The 19,003-nt window shown below is 42.8% G+C and overlaps 2 protein-coding genes across 3 annotated transcripts in view; one reads left to right on the plus strand and one right to left on the minus strand.

Moving 5' to 3' along the window:
• Positions 1-19,003, plus strand: part of Tim9a (translocase of inner membrane 9) — a 225,468-nt gene that overhangs the window by 160,241 nt on the left and 46,224 nt on the right. The window lies entirely within an intron of this gene.
• The window catches only part of LOC123765014 (uncharacterized), a 29,396-nt gene that overhangs the window by 2,580 nt on the left and 7,813 nt on the right, over positions 1-19,003 (minus strand). Inside the window, exons 1-4 of one of the 2 annotated variants that reach the window (XM_069333419.1) lie at positions 11,337-12,118; positions 8,070-8,282; positions 2,503-2,691; positions 1,646-2,179 (exon numbers count right to left, since the gene is read on the minus strand). In XM_069333419.1, the coding sequence (XP_069189520.1) occupies positions 1,646-2,179; positions 2,503-2,691; positions 8,070-8,282; positions 11,337-11,415 (1,015 nt within the window). In that variant the 5' untranslated portion in view covers positions 11,416-12,118. Of the gene's footprint in view, positions 1-1,645; positions 2,180-2,502; positions 2,692-8,069; positions 8,283-11,336; positions 12,119-19,003 lie in introns of those variants that run through there. The other variant, XM_069333420.1, reaches the window with a different exon arrangement.

Raw genomic sequence — 19,003 nt, forward strand, 5'->3', positions numbered from 1 at the left:
AGATAACACTAATGATAACGGTTGATGAGGTTCGATAAGCTCAGGAAGGTTAATGATAACTCGGAATCTCATTTGCCAGAATATTGCACAATATAAATATTACGAAATTTTCTAAAAGAGGGAGCAGCCACACACTGTGGTGTATGAAAGGTCTTTGGAAACAGAGGACCTACCATAAAGTTTGAAGACAGGCAATGTAATTCCAATATACTACATGAATTTTCATGTAGTATGAAATTTAAAAATATTTAAATTTTCTCATTGAAATTTTTAAAATACTGAACAAGTTAGAGGACGTTGATGCGGATATTTTCTTCAGGTCAGCTGTAACACAAACTAGGAAGAACGGTTTCAAGCTCAACAAGCCACACTGTAGGACTGAGAACAGGCAATGCTTTTTCACCCGCAGTATTAACCAATGAAACCGTTTCAAAATATATCTGGAAAAGATCATCATAGCAAATGGTGGGCCGGGGACCTTCGACAAGCCGCCTGCTTTCTGTCCTCGTCGAGGCCACTAGGGTTAGTGGCCCTCAGGTAAAATAAAAAATATACATGCAAAGTGATTCAGAAGATTGCGCGAGAAAAGCTAACAGCACTTCTGGAGATAATTAAGGGACTTTGTAACACCACCAACACAGATTTACTGATACTAAATCTTGCTTCACAAGACAAACCGGTGGGCAGAGTGTATATCTTTTGGTTGTCAGGGTACTGTATCTTCGACACAGTACCCTTTAAGAGACTTTTGCATTCATTGGACAAAACAGACAAGAGTGACAGGGAATGTGTTCCGGTGGATAAGTCAGTACCGACAGATCACAACAAAGCGAGGTACTGTGAGGAGAGATCTCCGGTTCGCCAGATGTCCCCAGCGGAGTCCCACAGGGTTCAGTACTCGCAACTATCCTGTTTTTGATATATGTATATGATCTTTCAGCGGGAATAAACTCATTCCTTTCAAAGATTACAGATGATGTTAAAATTATAAGAAGAGTTATGACAGACGAAGATAGCAAGAGTCTACAAGATTATTTGGACAAACTGATATAATAGTCCAAAAAATGGCAACTAGAGTTTAATTCATATAAGTGCAAAGTTCAGAAAATAGGTGTAGAGAGGAGGACCCGGACACAAGGAACGAAATGGAAGATGAAATTTCTCGCGAATAGAACACAAGGAAGGATCTAAGGCTTGATATCACACCCGCCTGTCTCCTGAAGCCCACTTCAAAAGCGTATCATCAACACCATAAGGTATATGCCAGTATAAGCACTGTCTATAGAAATATCTGTAGGAATCATTAAGAACCTTGTATACCACATATGTCAGACCATTCCTGGAGTATGCAGCATCAGCATAGAGTCAGTATCTAATAAAGCACAGCATGAAGTTAGAGAAAGATGGGTTAGGTTTTTACTAAGGCTTTGTAGTGCTGCTTTTGGCACAGTTAACCTCACCTAGTTGTATAAAGACACCCGGGAGGAGGGTGGAGCTGTGGAGGGAGGAAGGGAGAGGAGAGGAAATGGGAGGGACAGAGCGAGAGAGATAAGGGGATGAGCGAGAGAGAGGCACTGCTGGGTATCCCCCCCCCCCCGTCGCTAATACATATATTCACATACTAACGAATAATATATATACTAACCTTGACAATCATTAATTTGGCAGCTGTTGTTTAAGGGAAGAGACCAATTAATAGTGGTTGGTGAGGTGGTTGTGGTAAGAGCTGGCTGGTCCTCCTCACCTGGCTCCTGGCTAGTGGCCAGAGGCCGGCAGAACACGGCCCACCGCACATTCTCCGTCGCATAGAAAGTCAGGTACAAATCCTTGGAAGGAACGTCTCCTACAAAATGTGTAATCTGTCCTGGATTGCAGGCTGGGTCCTCCGGGCTGCAGCTGGAGGTGGCAGTCTCGTACCGGAGTGTCAGGCTGAGTATGTCTTTACCCCTGTTGTCTCTGGTGTACTCTGGCAGCGCTCGGAACGCGAACCAGTGAGTGTTGTTCATTATACTGTCCTGTGGGTAGAAACCTCTCCTTTGGTTCCAACCAGCGTCTCTTAAAGCATATATGGTCCCCTTGGGTGGTCCCGAGCCCGTAAGTTGTCCGTAGAAGAGTAAAGATCCAGGACGTCCGTCACTGAAGCTCTTGTGAATGGTGGCCTTCTGGAACTGGAAACATCCTGGAACACCCCAACAGTGTGAGACCCGCCACTACCACAACTGACTCTTAACAACTTCACACTCAACACTGGCTGGTAACTTTGTGGAACTACAAATATTTATAATAACTCATTTATATTTTAGAAATAACATTAGCTAATTTTAGCAGTAAAATAACTTATAATATCAAGAAAACCATTTTAATCTGAATAAATTTTTCATAAATTTCGTGATTAAAACATATTTTCTAACATAAAATGTTTAAAAAATAATAAGAACACGACGATAAAAAAACAATTACTCAATAACTTCCTCCTCTCTGTGTCTGTCTGTCTCAACTGACCGTCGTAACAGCCGTAACCAACGTTGATGAACTCCTGGGACACAACGTGAAGGCTGCTGGCGTCACTGAGGTTGACCTTGACCTGGTGATCGTGGTCCCCGGAGTCCCGCAGGTACACGCTGGTCCTCCCTCCTCTCCGACGCACAACCACCGTCACTAACTCTTGCCTCGTCCCGGTGCTGGTGTCGACTGGGGAGAATATAAGAATATATGAAACTGTTGAATGCCTACTGACCCATGCGAGGCTGCTCCTCTTTATTGCAATCAAACTCGTTAATATTTATTTCAAACCTTCGCTTGAAACAGTCCAGCGACCTCACGTCTCTTATGTTACTGGTAATTCGCTTCATAAATCAACAACCGTAATTTAATCATTTGCATAATCGACCGTAATACTGGAGAGACCAGTGACAACAGCATGTTTGTTGACGATATAAGTATTGGGCGTTCAACGAATTCAAAAGAAAAACCCTGAAGGAACTGCGAAATGCCAAATGCAGTTTAACATTAATATCTGCAAGTTTGTTAACCTAGACAAAGACAGTGTTGCTATGTACCACATCAATACTACTGTGATGAGTATATCAAATTGTGTGAGAGGCTTGGGAGTGATGTTCAGCAGCAACCCGAGGCCCAGACATCAATGTATCACTGCACAAAATAAAACAAACAGGGTGCTAGGAATTATTATAAGAACCATCAGCAACAGAAACACGAGTATCATCCTTTAGTTACACCTAGCACTGGTGAGGCTCCACTTGGATGGGTATAACAGATGCAAGTCTTAATCTTCTCTGGTTAGAGAGACGCGGGACAAGGTGGACACGATCCAAGTGTTCAAGTGGGTTAGGGTTATAAACAAGGAAAATATAAACACGATTCTGAAACAGTTTGAACATGTCAGAACCCGCCTAGCGTGGACCATCAGGCTTGCTGCTGTGCTTCCTACTTCTTAATTTCTTATTCTCAACATGGCTCCCTGTCCACCGACACAATTACTTATTATAATTATTAATTATAAAATATAATGAACACGGGCTTGATTTATCCTTAGAGTTTCCAATAATGTGAATACTGTTCTTGCAAACAGTCTTTCATCGTTGTCAATTTTCACTTTCTTAGCACTGTTACTCTTGTACCAGAGTTAATTAAAAAATTAAAAAAAATAAAAGGTAACAATCACCACTGACTGTTTTTTTTATCTATATAAATAAAAATGTAACTGTTCGTTTGTTCGCTAGTCTCCGAAAGTTCTTCACCGATTACATTGAAATTTTGACAACGTTCCATTCGAATATGTGTGCGCTTTTATATACCTACTATATAGATGTCACACCTGTGACAGGTAAAAACATACTTTTTTTTTAAACAGCGTCATCTGTTGCACATAAAAGCAACACGCTATACTAAATATGTTACGATTCGATTTCAATTTTTTCTATGCATTGATAAATTGAATTTTCATAGATTTCAATTTATTTTCATTTTGATTTAATTATTTTGCGTGACATTGTTTTGGAATTGAGCTGTGTTGTGTACTGTTACCTATCGTTCGTTACGGCTCGTGACCCTACAACAGTCAACTTTAAAAAAGGTCTAGGGTTACTAAAACTGCTGTTCACAAGAGCGGGTCACCAGTGTAACCCCTTAATAAGTAATGAGCACTTTGTTAAAATTTTCCTTTAGGACTGAAGGAATACATATAAAACTTATATATATCTATATTCTATAAATCTCAGTATGTAAGAACAGAATGTCACTAGATCACAAATATATCAAATTAAAATACTACTGTCTCTCCCAGAACAAATTTCTACTAATGACAAGAAACAAAGATGCACAACTTAACTCCACCAGAGATGTGATCCCTCCTGGCCCGTAACAGTTACTGACCTACATATCTGCGGGAGTCAAAATCATTGCCTCTGCCCCGCGAGAATTTGCCAAAGTTACAATATTTATTATTTCTTCAATGGAGCAACACATTGTGACAAGAGTAATCTTAAACTAACTTAATGAATTTTCAATACTTATTGGTATAACAAAAATAAGGTAATTATTGCTTTACATAGTAATTAAAATACACATACAAAGGGGAATGATGGCATGCTCATCCAGCAACGGACTATCCCACGGCAATTTGCCAGATACAGTTCATACAATTATTATTCAACTATGTTACCCACATATGATCACATATAAATCATTAGTTCCCGTGGGAAACTGAGTACACAAAGAAATAAAACAATCATTCCCACGATACGTTGGGCCTAACGCCAACAATGTAACATGAAATTATTTTACATAGAACATATAAGTATATCAATATACATACATGTAATTTATACACAAATATAAAGGTACATATTAATTTATTTAATTACGTATCTTATAGAGGTACGTAACATGTACCATACTGTTCAATTGGTAAATATAGTTTATTTTTCATTCTTTTCATTTTTTCATTACTTTTTTTAACTGTTCTGCTTAATTTTCAGTGATGGGAACATCAGATCATTTGATGTTCCCATTTTTCTGATAGGAACATTAGATCATTTGGAAACGCATCCGACGAAGGAGTGGGGAATGGTGGGGAGGACGAGGGAACGGGGGAGTGGGAGATGTTGGGGACGAGGGGACAGGGGAGTGGGAGATGTTGGGGAAGAGGGGACGGGGGAGTGGAGAATGGTGGGAACAGTGAAGTGGGGCGTGGTGGGGAGGACGAGAGGACGGGAAAGGGGGGTAATGGTGAAGAGGACGAGTAGACGGGGGAGTGTGGCAATGGTATAGGAGGATGAGGGGACGGGGGAATGGAGAATGGTGGGGAGGACAAGGTGACAGTAGAGTGGGGGATGATGGGGAGGACGAGAGAGAGGGGAATGGTGGGGAGGACAAGGGGACGGGGAAGTGGGGAATGGTTGGGAAGACGAGGGGACGGGGGAGTGGGGGATGTTGGGGAGGACGAGGGGACGGAGTTGTGAGGGATGGTAGGGAGGATGAGGGGACGGGAGCGGGGGAATGGTGGGGAGGACAGGGGGACAGAGGAGGGTTGCTGTGGCTCAGTAATGCGCATCCATTGCTGAGCCACAGCAACGCATGCCCGGGTACAGCTAGTTAATAATAATAGGTGATCCAAAAATTTTCATACATAGCGAGGACTTCTGAGGCCATTTCAAGAGGCCTCAGAGCCTCTTGAGGCTCTGAGGTTCTGAATACCTTAACGGTAATTCATTACCGGCGAGAACACTTGACAGCCTTATGGTGCACCAGGAAAGGATATGAAACATGAACCACCTACAAGAAAACATTCGAAATTCAGTTTTGTGTACAACACCAAATGTGTTAACGCAGTTCGCCATGAGTGGGAGAGTCACATTTGTAAGTGTTTTCAAAGTAACTGAAACGAGGCAAAGCCTATTTTGTGAATAAAATTAAACTTTGATAAAACATGTTAATTTTCACCCTGCATTCAGGCTGTTGAACCACCATGTACCCTAGATAATTAAAGTAACTAACATTATGTAAGTTAACATCGTGCCACTTTATCGCCAGTTTCCCCACAAGTCCTTGTACTGCCTCACAGTTTATCATAAACCACCTGTTATCCTGGCTGGGTTGCCACACTGTTCCTATATTCCACAATGATATCAAGTTTTCCTGCGGTTCCAACTGTCTACAGAGTACCCCATATCTTTAAGAGTTTTCTCAGTCTCAAACATTTTACTGACTGCGTCAAAAGCCCCAAACAGTTCACCTTAACCACCGATCAAGTCTCTTTGCGACCTTCCAAACTGCAGTTACCGACACGTCGACAGTTACACAAGCATCACTCAAGGGCACTTCCATAGCATAACCGCTGCTCTCTCCATGAACGTCGATGTAGCCTCCGACACCAGTGACATCCCTGGGCCTGGTGGGCCAGCTTCCTCTGCGTCGCTGTCCTTCCGCGAGCACCACACGCCGTGGTCGACGTCGCTCCTCCACCACAGAGGCAGAAGACACTCCACAGGGCTCCTCTCCTCCTGGTCACTAGTAGGCATTGTACCCGTCCTCTCGAGTTGCCACAACAGACAAATAAATGGTGTACTAAAATTATCGAACCTATCCTAACCATCAACCACGTATAGAAACGTGAATGCTTATGGATTATAGAACACATTTATTTGTCCGTTGGGGAATTTGACGTCAAACTGTGGTATATTATTCGAGAGAACAGGTTGAATGAGTCTTGGCCTGATACTGACGACGGGCCTATATGGTGGCAACTGTAGACAAGCTGGTGACTGAACCATCACCAGAGCAGACCGTCCTCATAAACAAAGGCTAATTAATCATTAATCCATCCTCCAAACCCTTATAATTTGTTTTCATTTTGTTTACATTCTTGTAAAGCCAATAGCACGCATAGCGTTTCTATAAATGTTTAACCCGCATATTGCAAATACAAATACTTGCCAATAGAATGTGTTCAAAGAGAGAAAACTCACGACTACTGAGGTCAACACCTCACAGCACCTCTCGCCTCTCTCCTCCTCTCTACAAAATCAGACCTTTCAGAGACGGAGTGCGAAGCTAGAGCGCGAGGCTACACGCTAATTACACACAGAAATCACAATAGCGTGATGCATGAAATGAACAAATCCACAAAGACCGTGACGAGGATTCGAACCTGCCTCCGAGAGCATCCCAGTCGCTGCCTTAATCAACTGAGCTACGACATGGTCAAAAGAGTTGAAACCTAAGTTCTATTGAACTTACTGGATCCTGCAGCCTCTCCGAGACACAAACCAGGGTTTTAAACAACTCCCTCATGCACTCGAGCTATGTCGTAGCTCAGTCGATTAAGGCAGCGTCTTAATCACGTCGAACCTGCTCTTGGACGCAGGTTCGAATCCTCGTCACGGCCCTTGTGGATTTGTACACGCTAATGTAAACAAAAGTGTAAGCCACAACAGTCTTACACTCCCTCTCCCTCTAATACACATCTCTGAGGAGGATTACATTTAACTACAAACCTAATGAAAATTAATATCATGAAAAAACAGCAAAATGATATTAACAAATAAAATCGTGGCGCAGTCCCCGTGGCGTAGTGGTAAAACACTCGCTCGGCGCTTCGAGAGCGCTTTGGCCTGGGTTCGTATCCTGGCTGGTGAGGATTGACTGGGCACCAATCCTTAACTGTAGCCTCTGTTCATCCAGCAGTGAATTGGTACCTGGTTGTTAAAATATTTGGCGGGTAATATTCCGGGGAAAAAATAGGATTAAGGACCTGCCCAAAAAAGTTATGTGTGTTAGTGGCTTTACAAGAATGTAAGAACTCTTGTATATATAAATATAATACAAAAATATAAGTCATGATACCGTCATAAGAAAGATGGTCATCATGTTGGTGTACGATGACTAATGCTCATCACAAGGGATGTGATGATCACGATGATAATGATCATCATAGTGATAATTAATTACATGTCAATTGTCTCCTGGCTCGTACTACTGAGGGAGCAACTTGACCAGTGATGTGGCTCATTCCTCAGAAGATTTAAATTATAAAGTATTATAATTACCAGCGCTGGCGTCGAGGACAGGGCAGCCATCTTCCCTCGGGTGATGAGTGCTCTTATGAAGGACCCGCGCCACACAGACACCATCGTCAGTAGTGATGGTGGTGATGGTGTTGTTGTCGTAGATGTTGTTGATGGTGATGATGGTGTCGCTGCTGGCCTGGAGGGGGACGCTGGGGCTCTTCTCCCCCTTCTTCACGGGGTACAAGAAGCACTCTGCGGAAGGTGGAGGACGCTGGAGGTGAAAACGGTCTACATAAAGGTTAAAGGAAATGTTGGTGTTAGTGACCAGCTAGTGGTGACGTCACAGACCAGCACCAGATGCTGTACTACAGCTTGTACACTGTACAGTGTGGATGTTCGAAAACAATGTAACACTGTACAGTGGAGTTGTTCAAAATCAAAGTAACACTGTGAAGTGTGGATGTTCAAAAACAATGTAAGACTGTATTAGGGATGTTCAAAAACAATGTAAGACTGTATTAGGGATGTTCAAAAACAATGTAAGACTGTATTAGGGATGTTCAAAAACAATGTAAGACTGTATTAGGGATGTTCAAAAACAATGTATTCATGATGGCAGTGACATTGTCGTAGTTTTGAGTTCAACTGAACAGATCTCTGCACAAACAAGGCAAGAACAGAAAATTTGTGAGGAGACAATGCATGTTGGCTGTTATCTGGGTATCTAGACTGAAGACTAGTCTTGTGAGGGCCGTCAGGTCTGACTGTAGAAGTCATAACAAATTGTTGTGTTAATTTTAACAGTAAACTGGTTTGTCATTCATTGCATCGGATCGATCCCAATATGAAAGCAGCTTTTTGCTACTGACTCCGTTAAATTAATAATTAGCAAATGCATTTGAAATGAAAATTAGCCTTAACGATGATTTAATATAAAATACAGTACATGGACATTCTTTGTTTTACATTGTATTTTGTTGTAAGAACTTTTTTAAAATTGTAGACACAATATAAAATTTGAGTTGCCTTTTCGAATATTTAATATATCTTTAATAAAATATTTTGTAAGTTATTGAACTTATTAATATCATAAAATGTATCGAAGACCATTAGAGTCATAACAAAAGAGGGTACTGGCGATTTATAAATAAAATTATGGCCTCAAAAATTCAGCATTAAATTTAACAGGAAATGTCGTCAGAGACGCCAGGGACGACACATAGGAAAGCTAGAATATTTTCCTTCCTTTCGGCCAGTACCGTCACTCTGCCATGCTCTCTGAGTACTTTCCTCGGCCAGTACCGTCACTCTCCATGCTCTCTGAGTACTTTCCTCGGCCAGTACCGTCACTCTCCATGCTCTCTGAGTACTTTCCTCGGCCAGTACCGTCACTCTCCATGCTCTCTGAGTACTTTCCTCGGCCAGTACCGTCACTCTCCATGCTCTCTGAGTACTTTCCTCGGCCAGTACCGTCACTCTCCATGCTCTCGCAGTACTTTCCTCGACCAGTGCTATATGTAACGTCAAACTCCATCATTTGAAAATACCTCCCTGTGTGGTGCACTATAACACGGTACTATAATGTCCTTGCTATCACCTCAGACTTGTTTATCTCGTATTCAGGCCTGTTCCTTGGGTAAATTGTGTAAATACATTTAATATTTGCTAGGTAAATAAAGAAGATCGTTAGCCCCGTAAGAGCGAGGCTGCTAAACCCCCCCCCCCCCCCTTCAGCTGAACAGGAAACCATTATCAAAGATGCCAGACGATAGGAATTCTGACCTTTAAGAAGATCTCGCATCCACACCACCCAGTACCATCTGAATACTCAACGCTGTGCTCACAGTGTACCATCCAGGTACGGTATAATGCCATGGTACTGTGATATCCTGCTCCATCTAAGGCTCATTCATGTAGCCGTACCTCCCTCTTTTGTAATCTTATGTAAATATATTATTTATTTTGATCTTTTATAAGCCTTGTAGTTAATGCCGTGTGTCTGCGCATTGTGTTCCATGAAACACCTGAGGTTAAAGTGTCCAACATCATCAGGAGGAGGACCTTATCCAGCAGCATCAAAGGGGACAACCTATCCAGCAGCATCAAGGAGATGACCTAAAAATATTATTGTAACTTAATATTCTCAAAATAGAGCAGAAACAAACAGAAATGGTAGACGTTCTAGTGTCCCTATTGTAGTGTCTACTATTTGAAAAAGTTTTTGTTTCCTTATTGTAATGTCTTCTAGTTGTAGAGGTTGCTGAAGTGTCCCTATTTACAGTCTGCTGCCTGTAGAGACTGTTGTAGTGTCCCTATTGTAGTGTCTGCTGGTTGTAAAGTTTATTTGGCGTGTCTGCCGACTGTAGCAGCAAAAGCAATTGGATGCACTTTTATTAGTAGCAGTTGGTTCGTTATTTCTCCTTTCATATCAAATTTTCATGTTTTATCTCCCTACAGCTCTGCACCACGTTTTGTACAGTAACATTTCTTGTCTAACCAGCAGTGTTGGGGATTGTGGAGGCTGAGGGCCAACCTTTGTTGGCATTCTCTCTGACTCTTTTCAGAGAGACCATAGTGATCTCTCTCTGTCTCTCTTTTTTTTCTCTCTCTGTCTCTTCTCTCTCTCTCTCTCTCTCTCTCTCTCTCTCTCTCTCTCTCTCTCTCTCTCTCTCTCTCTCTCTCTCTCTCTCTCTCTCTCTCTCTCTCTCTCTCTCTCTCTCTCTCTCTCTCTCTCTCTCTCTCTCTCTCTCTCTCTCTCTCTCTCTCTCTCTCTCTCTCTCTCTCTCTCTCTCTCTCTCTCTCTCTCTCTCTCTCTCTCTCTCTCTCTCTCTCTCTCTCTCTCTCTCTCTCTCTCTCTCTCTCTCTCTCTCTCTCTCTCTCTCTCTCTCTCTCTCTCTCTCTCTCTCTCTCTCTCTCTCTCTCTCTCTCTCTCTCTCTCTCTCTCTCTCTCTCTCTCTCTCTCTCTCTCTCTCTCTCTCTCTCTCTCTCTCTCTCTCTCTCTCTCTCTCTCTCTCTCTCTCTCTCTCTCTCTCTCTCTCTCTCTCTCTCTCTCTCTCTCTCTCTCTCTCTCTCTCTCTCTCTCTCTCTCTCTCTCTCTCTCTCTCTCTCTCTCTCTCTCTCTCTCTCTCTCTCTCTCTCTCTCTCTCTCTCTCTCTCTCTCTCTCTCTCTCTCTCTCTCTCTCTCTCTCTCTCTCTCTCTCTCTCTCTCTCTCTCTCTCTCTCTCTCTCTCTCTCTCTCTCTCTCTCTCTCTCTCTCTCTCTCTCTCTCTCTCTCTCTCTCTCTCTCTCTCTCTCTCTCATACTCACCCTCCACACCGCTGGCGAGGCCCGCGTCTGCAGTGATCACCATCAGACACCACCACCACACCGTCCACTGGTCCACCATCCTGGTCTGGCTGGGGTCCTCCCTGGATGATCAAGTGCACGGGACCCGCCTCCGACGACGTCCTCTGCCCCCGCAGGCTGCGCCAGGACTGCAGGACGTCCCTGCTGGCCCTGTGCCACCTCCCTCAGGCTGTGGGAGCGGATCCTTGGCTGTGGAGCTTATCGTTTTGTCACGTGCAGGATAGTGCCAACCCACGCTGAATTCTAATGCTTCTTTATCTTAATCATCATCATCCTTTTCATCGTCATCATTATGTTCTTCACCCTCTTCTTCACAATATTCTTCTCGCTCTTTAACTCTTAAACTGAAGTCATCGGAAATCCTAGACAAAATTCCTGCGTATTGGAGTGGTTCTTGGTGCAGTTACTTATTTATATAATTATTGGCAGTCCCCGTGGCGCAGTGATAAGACACTCTCAATACGCTTCGCGAGCGATCAGGCCAAGGTTCGTATCCTAGCCGGGGAGGATTGACTAGGCACCAATCCTTAACTGTAAGCCTCTGTTCACCCAACAGTGAGTGGGTACCGTTGGTTCAATCTCCACTCTGCCCCAGCAATTTTCTCATTGGTATATTACTCTATTATGATTTCCTTGTGTATTTAAAAAGAGCAAAAAGGTGAAGAACTCCATAGCTACATCAGAGTGCATGCGGACTATTAGTGGAAACTGGTTGATGCAACCGATGGAGCCTACAGAACCCTTGGAGGACACGGTCGTGTCTCGGGTTGAATATCTCTTGAGCACGACCCTCAGGACTCTGCTGCAGCGACCTTCCTACCCCTCCGTATTTCCCCCTCCTTCCTTCCATGTTAAACACAAAATTATGCATCACTTATATTATGAACACTGATTCATTCCCACTGTTGAGAACACTGCCTCGCTCCCGGTGTTGATAACACTGCCTGGCTCCCGGTGCTGAGAACACTGCCTCGCTCCCGGTGTTGAGAACACTGCCTCGCTCCCGGTGTTGATAACACTGCCTGGCTCCCAGTGCTGAGAACACTGCCTCGCTCCCAGTGCTGAGAACACTGCCTCGCTCCCGGTGTTGAGAACACTGCCTCGCTCCCGGTGTTGATAACACTACCTCGCTCCCGGTGTTAATAACACTGTCTCGCTCCCGGTGCTGAGAACACTGCCTCGCTCCCGGTGTTGAGAACACTGCCTCGCTCCCGGTGTTAATAACACTGTCTCGCTCCCGGCGCTGAGAACACTGCCTCGCTCCCGGCGCTGAGAACACTGCCTCACTCCCGGTGCTGAGAACACTGCCTCGCTCCCGGTGCTGAGAACACTGCCTCACTCCCGGTGCTGAGAACACTGCCTCACTCCCGGTGCTGAGAACACTGCCTCACTCCCGGTGTTGAGAACACTGCCTCGCTCCCTATATTGTTCAAAAACATAATATACCTGCTGGTAGGTCAGGAACCATTGGCTGTGGCCTTATCAATCGTCCAGAGGTGGATAGGCCTTAACCCCAACACCAAAGCAGTCCCTATGGAGACTACTTTAGAATAAATATAAGTTATTATCCATATGTAGTGGACCTTATAAACTCTCGTGGTTAAAAGGTTGACAGAAAGGAAATGTCATATGTTTATTTATAAGAAATGTACAATGGAGGAGCTTGTCGTGACGACTCTGCTCGACATTATTATTTATATTTGGACTACACATTACACTTAATAAAATACCAGAGTTCCCCGTCGACAGAGACAGACATCGGCTGCCGGGTAAGCCAGGTCGGGGTCCGGCGATGTTACTAATGGTTTCTTAGAGATAATTATTATACCAGACCGAGATCATTTATTAGTTATATGAATAAATCAAGGCCATCGCTATAATTTTTTTCATAGTTACTTAAAAACTTTCTCCCTAACATTTTAATAAATGTTAAACTAACCTAACTTAACCTAGCCTTACCTAGCCTTACCTAACTTACCTATACTTCACAGGGTGAATTTGCCCCGAAAAGAAGGTAAACAAATATATGCGTAAACTCTGAATAAAGATTTGAACATTCATAGTTAAGTGCCAAAGTTGACCTACATTATAAGTCCAATATTATACTACTGATATGTCCTGAGGACAGGTTATAATATATTGTTATATACATATTTCACACAGGAATATATCATGTATTTATATGCTAGAGAGAGATAAAGCAAGAAAGACGCCAAGAGCTTCTATGAGTGTGAGTCTCAATGTGAAGGTCGTAAGTCTCTAGGAGATGGGACTCTCATGAAGGTCTAAAGTCTGGGAGATGGGAATCTCATGAAGGTCGTAAGACTGTCAAGATCACATGATTTACAGATTGTTTCAGCTGGAATGACCATCTTCAGAGAAGGATCCTCTTCTTTGCTTCTTCGATATTCTTAGGTCTCGTCTGCTTTCTGGAGATTCTATGCTTTTGTAATATTCTTGGGCTTCAATGTCTAGTTCTTGAGTGTCTTCGTCTAGAGATGTGGTTTCTTGATCTTGAAATATCGAGATGGTGAATTTGTGGAGACATCAGTGACATTCTCTGATGTTTCTTCTCTAGATGATGTAGAGGGTTCGTCTCAGGCAGACTGCTCAGGTGCTGCAGCGGCAGCTGATTCAGTGCTGGAGGTGCTCAAGTTGATGTTGAAGAATCAGTGGATTCTATAGTTGCTTGTTGCAAGAGCCGGTGTTTGAGGTTGTATTGCAGGATTAGCAAGTTGCAGCAGGAACAATTCTACTAGTAGGAAGCCCTGTAGACGGTGCTGCAGGATCAAGGGCTTCTGAAGTATGTTTTGCACGAGGTGCTATTGGAGTTGCAGAATCAAGAAGGTATAGTGATTCGCGATTCCATTAACCTTGATTAAAGAATTTATGTCCTGTTGTGTGTCCTACGTTGTGGCTTGTTGAGCATGAAGCTATTGCCTCCTGTATCAATTACATTGAACCTTTTCAAGAAGTTGTCTAGATTAAAATTTTCCAAATTGTTCAGCATTTTAAATGTTTCGATCAAACAGTTTGTAGTGTTTTTAGTCCTGTGTCCCTCACCCGATGTTGTTATCAGAGTTGACTTAGTTCAAGCATACATTACAAACTAATACCACTTCACACTACACTACTTGGCAAGCATACTTTTATTACGCATTTTATCTTGCTATTCCTTTTAGCAATTAAATATTTTACTGCTCGATTTTGAAATACACATAAATCCAATTTTCACACATTTGATGCATGAGTGAGCTCTATCACTATTGTGTCAATATATTGCTCTTTAGCTAATTCAAAGTATATTCCCTATCGCAAGCAGCATTTCACAGTTGAGGCAGAAACCACTACTGATCTATTAACTAGGCCTCGCAGTCACGTCAGTTAAACTTCTCTTATGGCATTATCACCAGCGGGCTGGATTATGGCTCCGTAGCTAAATTTTTCTGGTAGATATAAATTAGAATTGTTTTCCTGGTGGCGGTGGGAGGCAAGGTCTCCACAACCAGCTGTTCGCTGATCAGTTGATCACTCGGGGGGCTGTTCAGTAGGTTACTATAGCTGTTATTCAAAATTATCCGCCGACATATTCGTTCCCCCTCCCCCCCTGGTATTTAGGTTAATGTGTACTCTAATGAAACAAGCTTCGCTGGAGAGGGCTCCACCCTCCAAAAGGCTGCAGTATAGCCACTGCAACGGTCAATGGCAGTATTTATCGCCATCGGTGACAGAGAAACTCTGAGAATAGTTGTCATATAATTTACCAGAACCCGATTACCGACCCAGCCGGTGCTGAGAATACTGGACCATGGTCTACCGGTAGTCACGGCACACAGGTGCTCGGGGTCGAACCCCATGCTCCACGTCTAGCATTAACACACGAAGAATATCTCCGGAGTTCCGCCGCGTAGATATCATAAAGCGCCTCTCCGATGAGGCTTGGGGGACATGATGGCGTCCCAGATGGCACTCTATAATGCCTACATTTCGTAAAAGGATTCACTTATTGTATGAGTAGTCGCCCCGTCCGTCCTCTCGCGACATGCTTCAGTCGGTGTTGTCCTCTCGAAGAGTATCTCGCATTTTGACATAAATCCCCTGAAGCATAAAACTAATGTGCTAAAAATTCCTAGCGGCTCACAAAGTTGACGTGATCTCACGTTTTCTAATTCGTGGGTCCTCGGTTAGGTTAGGTTCAGGCAATGTAGTACATCAGTTTAGTGACGTTGCGAGGCCTCGAGAGGACGGGCTGGGTTTAGCGCCTGAAATTTGTACGTCGGGTCTCCTCGTGCGTCGCCGGCTCCAGAGGATCACTCACCTACCGGAATCCCTACCCTTCACCAGGCTTCGCTACGAGGCCCACTGGTGAGACCATCTCGTCCTCTCCAGTTGCCACAACGTCACACAAATGATATACTAAATGGCCCGGGCCACTAAACCTTTCAGAGATACTCTCGCCGACCCAGATGGCGTGTCATGCGTGCTGGGAGGCGACGCTGGCCCCTGTCCTTCAGGTGTCGTCTGTGGCGAGCCTCCGCGAGGGAACATCCCCGCCTCGTCTGTGGGAGCGACGGTGACGGTCCTGGGAAGTCTTCCGGCTTGTTGACAGTCATCTTAGAGAGGATCAAGTTCTAGGTATTCGTAAATGTGTTTCGAAGGGTCGTTATCTGAGGAACATTAAACACGAGTCGTTTAAGCATTGTCTAACAATTACCTCAACTAGCTCATCAAGTTTAATTTAGTATCCGATTTATATATATTTAACAAAGAAAGTGCCAGTTTGAAAAAATATTATTATTATTAGTATTATTATTATTAGTATTAGTATTATTATTTTCATTATTATAAATATTATTATTATTACTTGTTACTATTTAAAGATTATTATGATGATTTAATAAATTAAACATTCTGGAGAAAAACTTTAAAATAATCAGACGAATATGAAATCCGGAAAGATTTCAGAGAGAAAGTGTCGACAACTGACTTGATAGATAGGTTGAGGCGAGGGGGGCGGTGTGGGAGTGAGAGGGGCGAGATGGTGGTGGTTGTCGACGTACAATAATAATGTTGAGGAAGACGGTGACCAGGAACAGCAGCACGCACACCACTGCCAGCACCAGCGCACTCGACATTACACGCCACAACACCACCTCTTCTGCCAAGTAGACACTAATATTATATCCTGTTTAAATTTCCTCCTTTGTAATACATTGTAATACGTGAGTCAAGATAACACTGATGATGACGGTTGATGGGGTTTGGTAAGCTGGGGGAGGTCAAGGATAACTCAGGATCTCTTATGACAAAATATTACACAATATAAATATTAAGAGATATTCTAAAAGAGGCAGCAGCCACACACTGTGGTGTATAAAAGGTCTCAGGAAACACAAGACCTACCATAAAGTTTGAAGACGGCCAATGTAGTTCCAATATACTACATGAAATCGTCTTTTCATGTAGTAGGAAAATGTCATCAATTGAAATTTTTTAATTGAAACTTTTAAAATACTAAACATGTTAGAGGATGTTGATTCGGATATTTTCTTCAGAGATTCATATGACACACAAACAAGAAGCAACAGTTTTAAGCTCAACAAGCCACAGTGTGGTATTGAGAACAGGAGATGCTTTTTATCACCCACAGGGTTATTAACCCATATAACCGCCTACCCACCGAATCCGTATCTCCCAAAAACTGTCCTGAATTTTAAAAATATACCTGGAAAAGATCATCTAGGCAAATGGGGAGAAGACCTTCGACAAGCCGCAGGCTTTCTGTCCTCGTCGAGGCCACTAGGGTTAGTGGCCCTCAGGTAAATCAGGTAAAATCAGAAATATACATGCAAAGTGATTCAGAAGATTGCGAGAGAAAAGCTAACAGCACATCTGGAGATAATTAAAGGACTTTGTAACACCACCAACACAGATTTAGGGATACTAAATCTTGCTTCACAAGACAAACCGGTGGGCAGAGTGTATATCTTTTGGTTGTCAGGGGTACTGTATCTTCGACACAGTACCCTTTAAGAGACTTTTGCATTCATTGGACAAAACAGACAAGAGTGACAGGCAAGGAGTTCCGGTGGATAAGTCAGTACCGACACAACAAAGCGAGGTACTGTGAGGAGAGATCAGGTTCGCCAGATGTCATCAGCGGAGTCCCACAGGGTTCAGTACTCGCAACTATCCTGTTTATGATATATGTATATGATCTTTCAGCGGGAATAGACTTATTCCTTTCAATGATGACAGCTGGTATTAAAATTATAAGAAGGGTTAAGACAGAGGAAGATAGCAAGTGACTACAAGATTACTTGGACAAACTAAAATAGCAGTCCAACAGATGGCGACTAGAGTTGAACTCAAATAAGTGCAAGGTACAGAAAATAGGTGTAGAGAGGAGGACTCGGACACAAGGAACTAAATGGGAGATAAAATTCTCCAATAATATAACACAAGAAAGGATCTGGGCTTGATATCTCAAATCTCATCAGCAACCTGCGTAAAAAACTTGTTGAGCGTCTTAAACCTCTCAGAACTCTTGTTGGCAAAGGATTTGGCATTAACATAAAATATGCTCGTAGTTTTTATATTGCCTTTATACGATCTGTTGTTGATTATTATGCCTTGCATCTTCTTAATTTTTCTCCTAAACAATTACAAGGCCTAGATGTAGTACAGAATGATGCCATGCGCATCATCCTGGGTTGTCCTAGAACTGTCAGAATTGTTAACATGAGAAAGGAACTAAACTTACCTTCCATTTACGAAAGAATAGTTCTACTTAGTACTATGTTTTGCGCCAAAACTTTGAAAAATAATGGTCCCCCCAGCTCTATTCAAATTAAATTGAGATCCATTCTAAACAATTCTGACTGTTCCCTCAATCCGCCGCAAAAAGCTCCCTACAGTGTGTGGCTCAGTTGTTGTGTCTATAATCTTCAGAAACTGAATGTATCTCTTAACCCTGATAAAACTGTTCACTATATTCCCCCTTGGAAAGATGTGGAGGTCTCTCTGCATTATACTCCCATCAGTGTAAAACAAATGTATAACACTGACATTTTGAGATGTATAACATTAGAAGCTATTGACAGTCATCTTCAAATTCTCAAACCGACTGAATCCTATGCCTTTACTGATGGCTCTGTGCAGTTAGGCACTGGTAGAACAGGTTGTGCATGTGCAGTGTATAAAGGGAATGAAATGATCATGACTAGTACACAGAGATTGAACAACTGGGCAAGCACGACACAGACCGAGCTATTGGGTATTTATCTAGCCACTGAATACCTTAAGCTCAATGGTGGTGGAGTTATTTTCTGTGACTCTAAAAGTGCTCTGCAGTCCTTAAATAACCCATCACAATGTATGTCGGAAGTAGCTTGTAATATTAAATGGAATGTAATTTTTGCCAATGATAATAATTCTTGTATAAAATTTGTGTGGATCCCATCCCATGTTGGAGTTGAAAAACATGACTTTGTAGATCAATTGGCCAATGAGGCTTGCAGGAAAGAAAACATTGATTATGATTTTGGACTATCTAATGCAGTTATTAGAAACATACAAATTAAAGAAATTAATTCAGATTTAGAAGAACTAAGAAATGCACAGAGACC

The sequence above is a fragment of the Procambarus clarkii genome, chromosome 29 (genome assembly GCF_040958095.1).
Source record: "Procambarus clarkii isolate CNS0578487 chromosome 29, FALCON_Pclarkii_2.0, whole genome shotgun sequence".
Classification (NCBI taxonomy): domain Eukaryota; kingdom Metazoa; phylum Arthropoda; class Malacostraca; order Decapoda; family Cambaridae; genus Procambarus; species Procambarus clarkii.